At 38.1% G+C, this 15,793-nt stretch overlaps 1 protein-coding gene across 28 annotated transcripts in view; it reads right to left on the bottom strand.

Moving 5' to 3' along the window:
- PTPRM (protein tyrosine phosphatase receptor type M) overlaps positions 1 to 15,793 on the bottom strand; it is a 413,795-nt gene that overhangs the window by 77,632 nt on the left and 320,370 nt on the right. For 9 of the 28 annotated variants that reach the window (XM_083746742.1, XM_083746753.1, XM_083746765.1 and 6 more), the window contains 3 exons: positions 6,325 to 6,476; positions 3,691 to 3,765; positions 3,173 to 3,199 (listed from right to left, as the gene is read on the bottom strand). In XM_083746742.1, coding sequence (XP_083602868.1) covers positions 3,173 to 3,199; positions 3,691 to 3,765; positions 6,325 to 6,476 — 254 coding nt within the window. Of the gene's footprint in view, positions 1 to 3,172; positions 3,200 to 3,678; positions 3,766 to 6,324; positions 6,477 to 15,793 lie in introns of all 28 variants that reach the window. The other 19 variants (XM_083746769.1, XM_083746764.1, XM_083746766.1 and 16 more) reach the window with 3 other exon arrangements.

Here is a 15,793-nt window from a genome sequence, read left to right as displayed (position 1 = left end):
CAAGTCAGCATAAATTATGCTGGTTTCCCATTCTTAGGATTGCTCCTTAAATGATATTTATTCTTTGATCAGGAGTGGAGAACCGTGTGGGGGTTGTGTTTCCTAAATGTTTGGCAAGCGGTGCTCTGCTGATATACAGAACTCTATTCACTTTGCAGTATAAAAGCTATAATTAAGCAAGCTATTTCTGCACATGCATGTGGGGCTCTTCTGTTCCTTGCTAATGTAACTGGAAGGAATTCACAGGGCTCTGTCTGAAAGTTGCTTCTCACAAATCTTTCAGTGAAAGAGAGCTGCTGGACACTTCCAACTTGTTCTTAAATCCATTTCTTTTCGTTTGTGACAAGCTGGTTGTACACATACATCACCATGAACTCAATTTGGTTTTCAAGATAACACTGCTAAACTATATCTACAGTGGCTTCCAAATTCACCACAATGTGGCAAATTCACAGAATGAACTGTAATGTCCTAATGTTGGAGGAATTTCAGTAGGCTTCACACACCTTGTTCAAATTGGCTATGCAGATGGGCAATGGGTTTGTTGTAATCCATAGTCCTGCAGGCACATAAAGTTCACATTAGGGCTGTTCAGTCATGTTGCTAAACCATAGCTGTCAACTTTTCCCTTTTCTTGCGAGGAATCCTATTCGGAATAAGGGAATTTCCCTTTAAAAAAGGGAAACATTGACAGCTATGTGCTAAACCATGTTTCTCCCATGGTTCTCCTAACAATTATAGTGTATTATATGCATTATTATATGTGTAAGATTATACACATAAACACTATACACAAAAATAGATGCTCCACCAATGAGAGAACAAACTCACGGAGCAAGTTCTGAAAGCTTGCAGTCAGCAGAGGACTGAAGGGGAAGGTATATGCTTCCCTTAACTGTAGCTCCTCCTCTTTGGTTAAAGAGCACTAAAAGGTTCTATGCAAATCCATTCATCCAATTGTGGGACTTTCCAGAGATCACAAAGAAGAGCCAGCTCTGAATTTGTGATATGAAAACCATATGTGGCCTGTTTGGACAAAACAACAAACTGCTTTGTTGAGAAGATAAGCAAGGATTCAAAGTTGCTAATTGAGCAGAGGAGAGAAGTCTACATGAACCCCAAACTTGTGCCTCCGCATTCTCGTAACACCAAACCATGGTTATGTCTGAAAATATCCAGTATGAGCCCTATGTGCATGAGAGCCATGGATTACAACCAATGCCCATATCAAAGAGCTGCTTCAGATGTTATTTTTAAATCATAGTCATTATTTTAAGACATTAAAGTGTGTGTTAGACAGCACATTGACATAAGTGTTAAAAAATGGCAAGGGTATGGGTCACTGGCAACAAAAAGAACTTTTTTTGTATACAATGTACCAATTAAAAATGAAACAATTTTTCTACAGGGAAGTTCATAAATAGCGATTTTTAAGGTTACTAGAAAATTTCACGGTTCCTGATTCAATGAGGAAAAATGCCTCTAAATTTGCATCTTTGTTAAAAAGAAAAAACCTTAATTGCTAAGGTTATATTCTTAATTGTTTTTCTTATATTAAGCAAATAGCATTTCAAAACTTTACTGTACAGGAATGTACTTAAATACATCAAACAGCAAAGCATATTAGAAATCTACAAAATTTAATAGCAACGATTTCCTTTTTGTCCACTGAGAATGTCATACGTCAGAGCTAAGAGATGTGCAATGCTCCCAGGCTGTTAAAAATCACTGCAAATTTCATTTGCATGGATGTTATTACATTATTATGGTGGCTGCAGTGTCATTTCCTCTGATTTATCAGATATTGTTTTCTTTGGATGTCAGATAAAATGAACTTTGCTAATTATATTTCTGTGGTAATTATTCTCTTGCATTCTTTTTTTCTGAGGGGTAGGGCAGAAATTAGCTCTTGAGAATTTAACACCACGGCCATAAAACAGGTAACTGGCCTAAAAGGGCTTTTTTTACTTTGTTTTTCTGAGAGCAACTCTCCTTTCTCCCATCACACCACAAATCACTTTTGAATCTTAGTATTTTCAAAAACAGCTTATGATGCAACATGGCATGTTCCCCTTGAAAACTATTTTTTTAAAGCCCACCAGAATTATTTTAGGTGCACACATGTTCTAGTGATGATCTGAAGGTGCATTCTGCATTGCAGCCCATGTGCAGTTCAGTTCAGAAAATTCAGATTTGAGGAATTCACATCAGACTTCACATGGCAATGCTGCACACTAGTAAGAACTTACGAGAGAAAGAAGGTGCATGGGTGTGGATGTAGAAAAAGTTAAAAAATCATTGCAAAGTCAGTGTGAAAACAAGAACTGAAATATTGGTATGAAACTCTTGCCACAGCGCATTATAGCACAATCCTATACATGTCTACTCAAAAGCAAGCCCCACTGAGTTCAGTAGGACCTACTTGAAGGTAAGTGGGTACAGGATTGCAGCCTTATTAAATTTGCATTTTTGTTTGATTGTTTTTAAGAAAGCTGTGTGTAAATTGGGTTAGGTTAAGGTTAGTACAGTGGTAGTAGTTAAAAGCGTAGCTCAGCTTTGTTGTTATATATTCCAGATACGATGATTTTTCATCTATATTTGTTATCTCAGCATGGTAAATCCATTTCCCTTCACTTTTTAATGGTTGTTTTTAGCTTCCTGACAGAAAGGTCTAAGTGCCTTTCCTTCTATAGTGCTGGTATCTTATTTTATCCCTTGTAGGATGTGGCACTTCATAAACATTATTTTAACGTTCTGCCATTTTGATGGTCACAATAACATTTCAAGTCTTTCGGAGGCATGTCGAAAAGAAAATGAAAGTCCTGTCTGTGCTATAGGCAGCAGAGAGATGACCATCTTTTTCTTAAACCATACTTTATTTTTCAGATGATACTAAAATAATGACAAACTTTTAATTGCCATGATATTTACACTCTTTGGTGATTTGCTAATTCATTGCTTAAAACAACACTCCCCCCCATCCCCTTTAATTCCCCTCCCTTTTACTGAATTTTCTGATGACAATAAGAATCCAGTATGTTAACTGGCACTTGAATTAAAAATGCAGAACAGCTTGCACATTCTTCAGCAGCATAAAACAATGTTTTGTAGCCTAGTTTGGAACTTTTTTAAAAAATCTGCAACAGATGTTGATAAAGGGAAATGTTCTCACCTAAAATTGCAGTTGGCACAAATGGATCTGTCATACATCATAAGCAGGTCAATGCAGAAAAGGCAAAAAGAGAAAGAGAAGTAAATGACCTATAAATGTTCCCAAATTTTCTGCTAGAAAGCCACAAATAAGCAAGTTGTTATAACATGCAAAGCTGTTTAGCGCTTTTTGCATTTGTTTTGTTTTAATTAACAGCACAACCTCAAGAATAATTTCACTGTTAAGTCTGGGGCATGATCCATTCCTGAGTGGGTGGGTCTTTTGAGCAGGCTAAAATCAGTAACCAACCAGGTTCCTGAAGGAGAGTAATGGTTGGATGATGTAAGAGAGGCGTGTCCCAGTTTTTTATTCTGTGTAGGGGTCAGAGGTGGCCTTGGGGTGCGGTGAGAAAAGAGGGATCTATTGAGCCCTCTATTGATCCCTTTCATGATGTGTGCAAGTGTGCTTGCATGGGGAAAGACGCTCTATTTCCTAGGAGATAATGATTATTGAAATAAAACAAGCACAGAAATGGTTACCTGGGTAGTAAGAATTAGGAACTGTTGTACTCAGTGTGTTTGTTTTCATTGTAAATGAAGATGGTGAGGATACAGCTGGAAAGAGAAGCACAGTATTCAGGAAAACAAAAGCATTAGTAAGCTACACCGCATTTACAAAATCACCCTTATATGATGAACATAGCAGTAACTGATTAGGTCATTCAAATCTGGTAAAACTGATTTGGTGGAGAAAAATATCCATGAAAAATGGCACTAGACTCCATTAATTTCTTTATGTTTTATTGGGGCCCTTTGTGCTGTTACCTTTAACATCATCATCTTTTCTCAGTAAAACTGCAAATCTAAAGTTATTGCGTGGGAGGGGGGCAGGGAGCCTAAACTACAGCCCCTTCTCACACCAGATTTGCTTGAATTTTCTGAAGAGCAAAGCTGTAGGGATATGAAGATGTACTATATATTCCTTCCATTGGATTCCTGAGATGATCAAGAAATGTAGGCAGGAACCATGCTACAGCAGCTTCAGAGCTTCTCTAGGCAATTTTGGAAGGGGCTTTAGCTTAAATCATTTTTAATTTAGGACGGAATTCTACAACCGTTTACTTGGAAGTAAGCCTCATTCAACTCTTAGCGACTTCTTAGCGGAGATGGGAGAAAAAATTAATTCAGTTCATATTTAAAGGTGTATCTACCTAATTTGCACTTTCTGAAACAATATGTAAATTGAAACACAGCCATCCTTTGAAAGTGACACTTCTATGAATTTTGCAATGCACTTTTCTAGTCAAGTAATGTGAATAAAATGCATATATTGGAACAAAGTGGACACAAAAATGTATATATTAGCAAATATTGCATATAAAATGCATTTTATTTGGGAAATATAACTATATAGGGAAAAGCTTTTCAAAACTGTGTATATTAGGCAAAATGGCATACAAGAAAATGTATATTAGGATAAATTCACACCACAATACTGACGTATGTTCTGATTTTTATTTTTTTAAAACCACAAACTAATGTGGAAATGTGGGGATGGGGACCTGCATTTAAGATTGGAAAACTGAGAAACTAAGAGAAATTGAAATCAACAGACTTGCCCATCCTGATATAAATTAGGGCTGCCAGAATTTCCTGGACATATCTGGGATTCATCCTTCGGAAATAGTATTTGGATGGAATTTCTGACCAACAGCATTTTAATGCTGAACCCAAGATACTTGCCTTTGAAGCTTAATGCTTTCGTGGAAACATGAAGCTAGACCACAGTAATGTATTCTTTATTGATGCTCCATGTTAATTCATGGAGCATCTTTCTTTCTTGTGGTAGAAAATGAGTATTTGTCCATTTCCTGGATAGCCATGTTGGGATTTTCCATTCCACCTTAAGTTGCAGACGTGTGAGATTGTTACATGTCACATGTCTGCTTACATTCCAGCACAGTTTTCTGGGAACTTCCATTGTGTATAGCTTTTGCTTTTGACTCTCTCTTTCTGAGGAGACGGCAATGAGAGACATGTTTTCTTTGTCCTGATTTATGCTTAATAAATCTGTAGCTTGTTAGTATGTTTCCACAAGCCTCACGCCTCTTCTATTTGCGCAGTTTGCTCTGCTGATATAGTGTGCTCAGGCTTTGAAGTCTGAGTCGTTGATTTACATCGAGCTGGAGGTCAAGGGATTGTCACGGCTGGAAGGGCATGATCCAGCTGTAGGCTAGCCAGCTGGCTTCTCGACCCCCTCCAGATGTTGTAGACTGCAGCTCTCACCATCTCTGATCATTGTTGAGGCTGATGTGAATTGTAGTCAAAAACATCTGGAAAGTGCCATACCAGCTACCCTTGGTTTATGGCCTGTGCACTGTTCTGACAGTGGTCAAGCATATACTTTGTATGCAGGAAATCCCATGTTCAATCTCCGGCATCTCCTGTTAAAAGGAAGTCAACTAGCAAGGTTGAGAAAAACCTCTGCTTGAGACCTTGGAGGACTGCAATCTATTAGTGTAGACAATCCCAGGCTAGATGGACAAAAAGCCTGACCTGCTATAGGCAGTTTCCTATATTCACTGTTCTATCTTGAGGAGAAAAGTGGCACTATTTTATTGGGCAATAATAGCAATATATGAGATTTGAGCTTCTTCTTCTTTTACTGTCTTTAAGAATAACTCTAGGTATGAGTCCAAAACAATTATTAATTGCATTAATTCTCTTACCCCAGGAAGCCTGAAATATGTCAACTGTAACATTAATTGATGTTTATGACTGACTAAATGGCTGCCCTCCAAACTCATTATGACATTTTTAGAAAGTGGCTAAACTGACATGGGGACATGCAGCTGGTATGAAAGCAATAAAGCCTTCAGCATTGTAAAAATAAAAAAGGAAATGGAATCCAACACCTGCTACATTGATGTGTGCTTTTTTTGTAAAAGACAAAAATGCAAACTTATCTTTATTTTATAACAACTATTCTTTCTCACCAGAATGCTTGCTGTGATGTAATGAACAGTGAGAGATTCTGGGGCCTATGGATTTTCTATGAGTCAATAATCTGCCCATGGAACTGACTAACAAGTATATTAAGAACCATTTACACCTCCCTCCCTCCCCGACAAAAATAAAAAGTGATTGCTGCATCCCAGGGCATTTTAAACTTACATCTCCCATTTAGATTGTGTGTGTCCATGAAAGAGAAAGCCTCATCACAGTTGGTGCCTTGTTCAGTGTAGCTTTTATCCATTGAGTTCACCATCACTGTCATTTCCTGCCGTGTGCTGCTCAATGTCTCTTTCCGCTTTTTAGCCAATTTCCTTAAGGAATGAACATTAGGGAAGAAAGATGATGCCACAGTAAGCAAGCACAGAATTTATCTTTTTATACCAGCTGTCCATTTGAAAATACAACTTTTACTGACAAAAACCCCCACACATTTAAGTCAACGGTGAAAAACACAATCTTCAATTAAGTTAAAATAAATATTCGCTAAAGAGAAAAGCAGTAAAATGTAAATATAACCAGATTCATCAAAACATTATGATAGAGTTGCACTTGTTGTATGGATCATTGTATGGATGGGGGTGGGGTAAGTGAAATAGAGGTTTTTAGGCTTAATCCAATCCATCATGGGCACAGAGCCTCAACAGAGAGCAGGGATTGGGAACCTGCGCCCTTCAGACACTGTTGGACTATGTCTCCCATCAACCCCAGCCAGCATCAAATGGTCAGGGAAGATTTCAGTTGTAGTCTAGCAACATATGGGTGCCCACAACTTTTTCACAGCTAACACAGTGGATTCCCCTGAAGGCTTCTGTCACCTCCACTCACATACGCCTATACATGGGCACACATTGTTAGGCTTATTATCAATGACTTTTTATCACCGTCTTTTTAAGCCATTCAACATGGTAACTATCACTGGATCTTGTGAGTATGCATGGACCTCCTCTTCCCTGCGGTGGTCTCTGATGCTACCTGCATTTGCACCTGAGGAAGTGGGGCAGAGAGAGCTCTACTCAGCCTATGACAAGTGTGCATCTAGCTGCCTCCCCTACTCTAAAAGTCTACTGTAACTTATCCATGTCCTTACTGTACAATGTTAAACATTTCCCTAGCCCTGCTCTACTCCAGTGGCTGCTGTAGGCAGAGACAGGAAATGCAACAATTTGTTTTATCATGAGACTGGCAAATTATAGAGGAGGGGGTGAGAGCTATATGTGTGTCTGCTGTTACTGCCACCCTTCACACAAAATTTCCAGAGTTAGTGCAGGCTTATATTTTCTGTGACATAATGAACATTCCGATCAGTTTATAGATAGTGACAGACAGAACTATTAAGCTGGTTAAACTATAAGTATTATAGGGAAAATAGGATATTGGTGAGAGTGAGCTCATGCAACAAGCTTATAATGTTCAATTTCACATGAAATTGAAAAAAATATCACTGCACAGTGACATTAAACTATATATCAACATTCTTATCAGGCACCATATTTAAACACGAATTTGCAGCAGCATTTTGTTAAAACAAGATTTTTAAGCAATGAAATGGTCCGAACTTTGGGGATAAAATTGGTTAAAAGAAAAACACTACTTGCTTACTTCTATAAGGTAAGTAAAACAATATATTTCCCCCCTTGTTGTTCAGGATTCATATGAAGTGGCTGAATAAAGTCATCATAGAATAAGGAGTTGGGTGTCACCTAGATCTGTCTGCTTTTCAAATTAAGGTGATACAGAACTCCTGATCTGGGGTATGTAAGCAATAACGGACTGGAAGAGGGTCAAAATATTGAAACTCAGTCCCGAATAAACAGAGATAGAGTTCAGCAGCTCTGGAGGGGAATTGTATGTACCACAAGGAAATGGTACTCCCCGCTAAGTATGGCAGGCAGTGACTGGAGAGATAGCCGTTACTTTGGTGACTCCTCATCTTTGGAATGCATTACTATCATTTTGGGACCAGATAAAAACATTTTGTTTTCCCACATTTTTAAGTCCTAAGCAATCTTTAACTAAGTGCAGTATGATTTTTAGAACGCATTTAAACTGGATGTTGTTATTTTATTGTTTTATCTATATTAGCATTACTACTACTACTACTATTCTTTATTTCTTACTACTCTTGTGAGTCACTCTGGCAACATAAATCTATGTTGAGGTGCAAGATATTAATTATCTTGGGAATATCAGGTGAGATATCCACACAGTGGAAGTTGTTCCCAGTTCCAGTTACCACATGGAAGCAGCTTAATAATTTACTGTTGCGAAAGATAAGGCTCAGTAAAACAGTTCTAGACATAGATATATACAGCTTATAGGCTTTGGCAGATACAGATATATGTATACAGATACATACAAATACAAAGTATTTCCATTGCTCCATATAAACTCCAGCAATTCAAGACATAACACTGGACAAGTAACACGAACAGACTGACCATTTACAGATTAACAGACTGACACTACTGTGCTGACATGCATTAATCACAGATACAATCAGGACTCTGGGCTGTTACCATAGCAAATGGCTTGGCTAACCTTGTACCTGCGATTAGCTCATCCATGGGGAGAGTTAAACCCCTGAAGGAAATTAACCCCTTCTCATTTCTAGTTACTCCAACAAATTATGGGTGGGATGCACCTAACCAGCCATGTTAGTAGAATGACTCCTGCTTGCACAACAGGGCATTCTCCCCTCTCTTCCCCCTGAAATTTTTTTTGGGGGGAGGAAAACCCCTATAACAGCATGTGGGAGAAGGGGTATTGTTCTGTCAGGCAAGCTGGGGTGCTTACACAGATGGAACAACTGGTACCTTTGCAGGGTTCCTGATTACATGGAGAGATCCCATGGGTGCACAATGGTACACATGTAGGCTCTATTCAGAACTTCCAATGAACATCTAGAGATCAAAAGCAGGGACAGGAGGAATGATCCCAATTCCTGTCTCCACACATTCAATGAAGGTCTGAAAACCACTTTAGTCCTCCTACATATGATTAGCAAATTGAAAAACCAATCTAAAGAAACATGTTTCCAGTTCACCAATATCTCCAGGTTCTTTTCAAAGCTCCATATAGGGTGTTCTGAACTGCCAACTACAATTCTCAAAAGATGTCAGTCATTTCTAGATGGATGACTGACAGAGATCAAGAAAACTTTGTTATATTGCTAGAATCAAGAGTATCTAAAAATAAGAAAGATTTTAGGGTCACTATATGATTGGCAAGTAATACGGTATCCAATTATTATATGATTAAAAAGAAAAGTTTTTTTAAATGATGCTTAAATTTGTCATAAAAACACACAATCCAAAATAATGAGTACTTATTTTCTCTTTGTTCAGGTATTTGTCATATTCTCTTTCAAAATGTTCCTGTATTGAATTCAATTTCTGTTCAAGTATAAAGTACAAAATGGCTGAAGTCACCTATCCACCACCTAGAAGCTATTTTAGCTATTCTACAAAATATTGAAATAGAATTTTTAAAAAGAATAAAATCAGAAAACCACATATAACAAGGATGTCAACTCTTGGCTCAGGTCACAGGTAAAAATGAATCTAACAGCTATATGCTAGTCAAGGCTGTCCATTTTAAAAGACCACCCCTGAAGTTACAATGACTGACATTCTGTTGAAAAACAACCCTGAGCCAGGAAAAAGAATTTGAGGGGAAAAGCATTGAAAACTCTTGGCAGAACTATAGGACAAATATATGAACAGCTCCTATCGGCTATTATTTCTGACTATATTCAATTCTATCATTCCACCTCACCCCCACATTTCCACTCACTCTGTTGGAATATGAACACCACTGAAAACATGCAATGTTGAGCAACTAGTATTAATTTTGACGGGTGTAATTTTTCACAATTGGTCAAAAGCCATTGTTTGCTTTTGACTCTTGGGGAAAATTAGGGTATTTATTTTTGCCTGACTTAACTTGCTATAAAAGTCTCTATTAGTTTGAGGGATGCCATGACTGTTTTTAAGTTTGCTGTCACCAGTTTTACCTGAAATTATTTAGGGTAGGCAATATAGCGTTGCAATACTTCATTGAATAACACTCAGATCTACTTTTATATGAATACATTATCTGTTATGTCATAATGAGCATACCAACCTTAGTGGGCATAGCCAAATATTCAAAAGAAAAAGACACAGCTGGATAAAATTTCAGCAATTTATTAGTGCTGTATACTATGAACAGCAGAAAGTACAGATATATTTCATGCAAACCTACATTTTGTAAAGATTGGAGCACTCTCTCCCTCTCTCTGCCATTGGAAATTCACAAAGTGAATCAAGCTAACTTTTTCTTTATGAGTGGTCAGGATTCAAATAACAGATCCTACTGATTATTGATCATGGGAGGTGAAAAACCGAGCTTACAATGGGGAAAATGAGAAACTGAAACTATCCATCTCTAAGCAACATACAACATTTGCCAACTATCAATATTTCAGCCACTGCAAATACATTTTATATTAGAGAGTTTTGCTCATTATTTATTATATTATCAAAGTAACCCAGGTGGATAAAAAGGAATCCCATAACTGGTCACCAACCTGACTACAGTGAAGATATAATTACTCCCCACCCACCCGTTTTAGATTTTCTTTAGCCTTGATAATACATTATTTTATAATGGTTCTCTTAAGTACAAGAATGTGCTGCTGGGCCATTTGTATTATGGACCCAAACGTCTTCTGAATATCAGCATGATTTATTCATTTAAAACATCTGACCACTGAACCATTTCCATAACAAAGCCAGAATCCAAAGTTCTGGTCAATTATTTCTGCATAACTTAAAAGGTTTTAGATGTTGTAAGGGAAACATATTCTGAAACTGAGCTGTGTTACAAAAGCAGTTTGTGATATGGCATGGTGGTCTGCTATTCCAAACTAAAGTAAAGAAGGAACACTCAGGATGAAACGGTGAAATCTGCTATGATTAAATGGGCACAAGATGTTGGACATAACATTATGATGGCTGACTGGGAATGAAGTTCACGGCATGTAATGCCTTAAGAGAGAATATAAGGAAAATGATCTACAGGTGATACATGACACCAGTCAAGCTCGCAAAAATTTATAATTTGCCCAATAATAAATGTTGTAAATGCAAAGAGACTGAAGGTACATTCTTTCACCTTTGGTGGACATGCCCAAGGATTAAGACGTTCTGGGAGATGATCTATAATGAAATGAAAAAGGTATTTAAATATACCCTTCTGAAGAAACCAGAGGCCTTTCTCCTGGGCATGGTCGGCCAATTGGTGCCAAAGAAGGATAGAATTTTCTTTATGTATGCTACAACAGCAGCAAGAATACTTATTACAAAGTACTGGAAGACACAAGATCTACCCACCCGGGAAAAATGGCAGATGAAGGTGATGGACTACATGGAACTGGCGGAAATGACTGGCAGAATCCGAGACCAGGGAGAAGAGTCAGTGGAGGAAGATTGGAAGAAATTTAAAGACTATTTACAGAAACATTGTAAAATTAATGAATGTTAGAAGGATGTTGGAATGAAGTTATGTGGTTTTAGCAGAAATGTTATAAAGGATTAGGAAAAAACAGACTGTTAATTGGTGAAAGGAGGGAAAGTAAAGTTACATTATATTAAGATAAATTACAGGACAAAAATTGGAAAAGATGGAAAGGATTTGCTGAAATAGTTAACTGAACTAGAATACAAAAAAGGGAGGTGTGAGGAGGTCAAGGAAACAAGCAAGTGAAAGATAAGTTATGGGAAAATTTGCTGTGTTTTTTAATGGATTTTATTTTTCTGTTTTCTTCTTTTTCTTTCTCACCCCCCCCCCTTATTGTGATGTGTTGTTTTGTTTTTGTTTAATATGGTGTTTTTACTTTTTCTTTTTGTAACCTTTAAAACTTTAATAAATATTAATAAAAAACAACAACAAACTAAAGAAAACTCGTACTGGGTTATTCCAGTCAACGGGGTCAAAGGTTGTAACCAAATTCATCATTTGTATGATCAGACTTGCATGATATACCGTATTTTTCGCTCTATAAGATGCACCAGACCACAAGACGCACCTAGTTTTTTGAGGAGGAAAACAAGAAAAAAAAATATTCTGAATCTCAGAAGCCAGAGCAGCAAGAGGGATTGCTGTGCAGTGAAAGCAGCAATCCCTCTTGCTGTTCTGGCTTCTGGGATAGCTACACAGCCTGCATTCACTCCATAAGACGCACACACATTTCCCCTTATTTTTTAGGAGGGAAAAAGTGAGTCTTATAGAGCAAAAAATACGGTAGTTCAAGTATGCCAGTCTTGGTTGCTTTAATTGTTAACATATACTTTTGTTTTTGATTAGTTGTATACTGCTTTGAAAAGATGGGCACAGAAAATCAGTGTTTATAAACGACAACAAATACAGAAGAAATAAATCCCTGTAAATGCAAAGGCCCACACTTGATCTACCAGTTCAAGTGTTAGTATTGTTTATGTGACACAGTCACATTTATTTGTTCCATATATAATGTAACATTACAATGTGAAATAAATGTCTGTGTCATGAGGAGTTCAGTTTGAGTTGTCTTTCATATATCAAGGCAGTAGAAAAATATAACATTTCAATTGCATATAAAGTAGAATTACATTTTCCCATTAGTAAAGAAAGTTCATATTTGTCCTATTGCTTTAAAAATGAAGTCTGCTATTTGGAAAGTTTGCCTTCTTCACCCTCGTTTTTTCTTACAATATCAAAGAAGCACAGTAAAGAGGAAATAAACAGATACCACTGAGGCCTGTTCAGGGGGTAGCTGTGTGATATATAGCAGCAGACAACGTAGGCATGAAAGGTTTTCACTGGCTCTCCTTTATGACAGATTCTGAAATTCTCATCTTGAGACTAATTACCATTTTAGGGGGAAAAGAGACTAATGATTAAAGAGTCCACCTTCTTATTCAGTCATGCTGTCAATTGTATGCAGAGCTTGAAACATATTAAGAGAGGTATGCGCTGTAGGCATCCATCTTCTGTTGCTTTTATGAAGCTAAGTAGGAGGCCTTTTTAAAACTAATGCAAATATATTCGGAGATGTCCTGTGATACACCAAAGCTACATCTGTGAAAAGGCCACCTTTGATCCATATAGTAGGTAACTCAAGGACCCATATGATATGACTCTGTGATAGCACTTCGGAGCTAGAGGTTATATTGATACCTCTAGATGCCACCATGCTTTGTAACCACAATTCAACCCTTTGATTTTATGCTAATATACATATCCTGAATAATTTCAAACACATGTCGCCTTTCTTCTTGTCTCTATGAAAATTGGTTGGTTTCTATGAAAATTCTAACTACAAATGTTTCCCTTTTCCAGACAAAGGACAGTCAATGCTGTGTCATTCACACAATGCCTCAATAAGAGATAAAGTTTGTGCTTAGACTTATGCTGGGTATCTGAATGTACTTTCCACATAGTAAAACTTTGTTGTAGAAGCAGTAATTAAACCTTTCTATAACTGCAAAAGGAAAACTTCTAGCTTTCTGGTCTCTGAAATGACAAATGTCATCATGTTGGAATCCCGACAGAAGTGTTGGAAGCAAGATCCATTCCCCCCTCACGACACACCTCTGTGGCCTCCTCTTGTGATGTTTGGAACAAGGATTCATGCCACAAGACATGCATGACTCCAGCATTGTGACCTTCTCCAAGAACAAAGGTGACCGCCATGACTGTAACAACGATTGAAGGATCTCCCTGCTGAGTACGGTGGGGAAAACCTTCTCCTGTGTAGTTCTCTACAGAGTAGTGTCACTTGCTGACTGGGTCTATCTAGAGTCATAATGTGGCTTTTGAGCTCAGAGATCAACAGTCAACATGATTTTCTCACTGCACCAGCTGCAGGAGAAATGCAGAGAGAAGTGTCCCTTGAACCTCACCTACATAAACCTGACAAAGGCTTTTGACCTTGTCAGTTAAAAGGACTCTTCACACTGCTCAACAAGATAGAATGTCCACCTAACCTTCACAAGATGATTGTGTCCTTCCATGAGAATATGTGCAGCACCGTCTAATATGACGGCTCATAATCAAATGCCTTCCCTATAAACAACAGTGTAATACAGGGCTGTGTTGTTGCCCTGATTCTCTTTGACATATTAATAGTTCTCCCTGTTGCTCTCATATGCCTTCAGCTTGGCTGATGCAGGTGTGTAGGAGCGACAGGGCTCTATTCAACTTGGTATGTCTTCAAGACAAAAGTGCAGGGAGCCCTCTTCTGAGAGATGTTGAGGGGGCAGGTAAGCCCCACCCGGCATAATCGATCATTATGCACACACACACCATTTGAATTACAATGCCCATCAACTTGGGGCTGGGGGTGGGTTCATCCTCCTCAAATATTTTATGGGGGAGCTGAAAAGACCTTGGCTCCTAGGAGTTGGCTCCTATGCCTGGTAGATACAGTTGGGACAACCTAATCTAACACAACACTATGTGCTGGTAATGATATTTATTTGTTTAGTGGAGGAGTTGAGCAGAAGCATCTAGGAAGCCTCTGAGTCAGTGGAAGTGTATTAATAATGATTGTGGATGACAGGAGAAAGACTGGGCTATTTTTTTTTTGGGGGGGGGGGCTTATAAACTTTGGAGGGCTGTACCGCACTTCGTCCAACAGAGAAGCCTTCACTGCTACCAAGCACTGGCCTGGCATTAAGGAATAACACAACCCACAGTGACAGAGGGCTCACAGTCACCAAGGACTAGAATGCAGGACATTTGCCTAATTCCTCCTTCCGTTCACTGACTGACTCAGTCAGTCAGGTGTTCCTCCCCCTATATAACAGCCACACAATGCTCAAAACATATGATGCCAGCAAAAAAACAGTGATAAAATTGAAAGTAGCCACATGCTTAATATATGGGCGCACAACCCCAGAGTCTGTCAAGACTGGCCAGTACGGGCAGGGGTACCTTTACCTTTACCTTTAGAATAGCCAAGACAGAGATAATTTCAAACAGCACCCATGCAGCGCCCGTATTTTGAGGAATCCTGTGGAATCCCTTATGTGCATATAGTTTCATGTACACAACCTTGCCTTCCAATTGGCATTACAAACCCAAAATGTGTAACTGTTAATCTATTGTTTATTCAATGCCACCGACAGAAGTTAATAGATGGTTATAAACTAATTGAGTGTGTCTGTACTGTTATCTCCTCATTCATCTCACTTTTTCAATTTAGCTTCGTTAGTGTTCCATATGGTACAGTGGCCCTGCTGCTTGGAGCAGCCATTCCCCACAAAAAAAGCCCTTCTAACAACAGGAAGCTAATAGTTTAACTGTTCCTCTAAATTTGTTTGACAAAACTGACATTTAGCGCATCATGTCACGTTGTCAGTAATCTGCAATTTACCCCTAGGCAGTCAGTGGATGCTCGTTTTATTTACTTCTCATAGTTAAGAGCGTAATTAATATTCCACTCTGAAACAAAGATTAGAGATTTGACAAACATTGTAATTTAAATTCTCCATTATAGCAAACATTAAAATCAAGCATCTTCTATATGCGCCATTACGTAAATGACACGTGTAGCTGTAATTTAACTTTTTAGATTTTAATACCACAAACTAATTTCTGCTGTCAG

Source organism: Podarcis gaigeae, assembly GCF_964106915.1.
Source record: "Podarcis gaigeae genome assembly, chromosome: 7".
Lineage (NCBI taxonomy): Eukaryota > Metazoa > Chordata > Lepidosauria > Squamata > Lacertidae > Podarcis > Podarcis gaigeae.
This window is presented reverse-complemented; position numbering and strand designations above follow the sequence as displayed.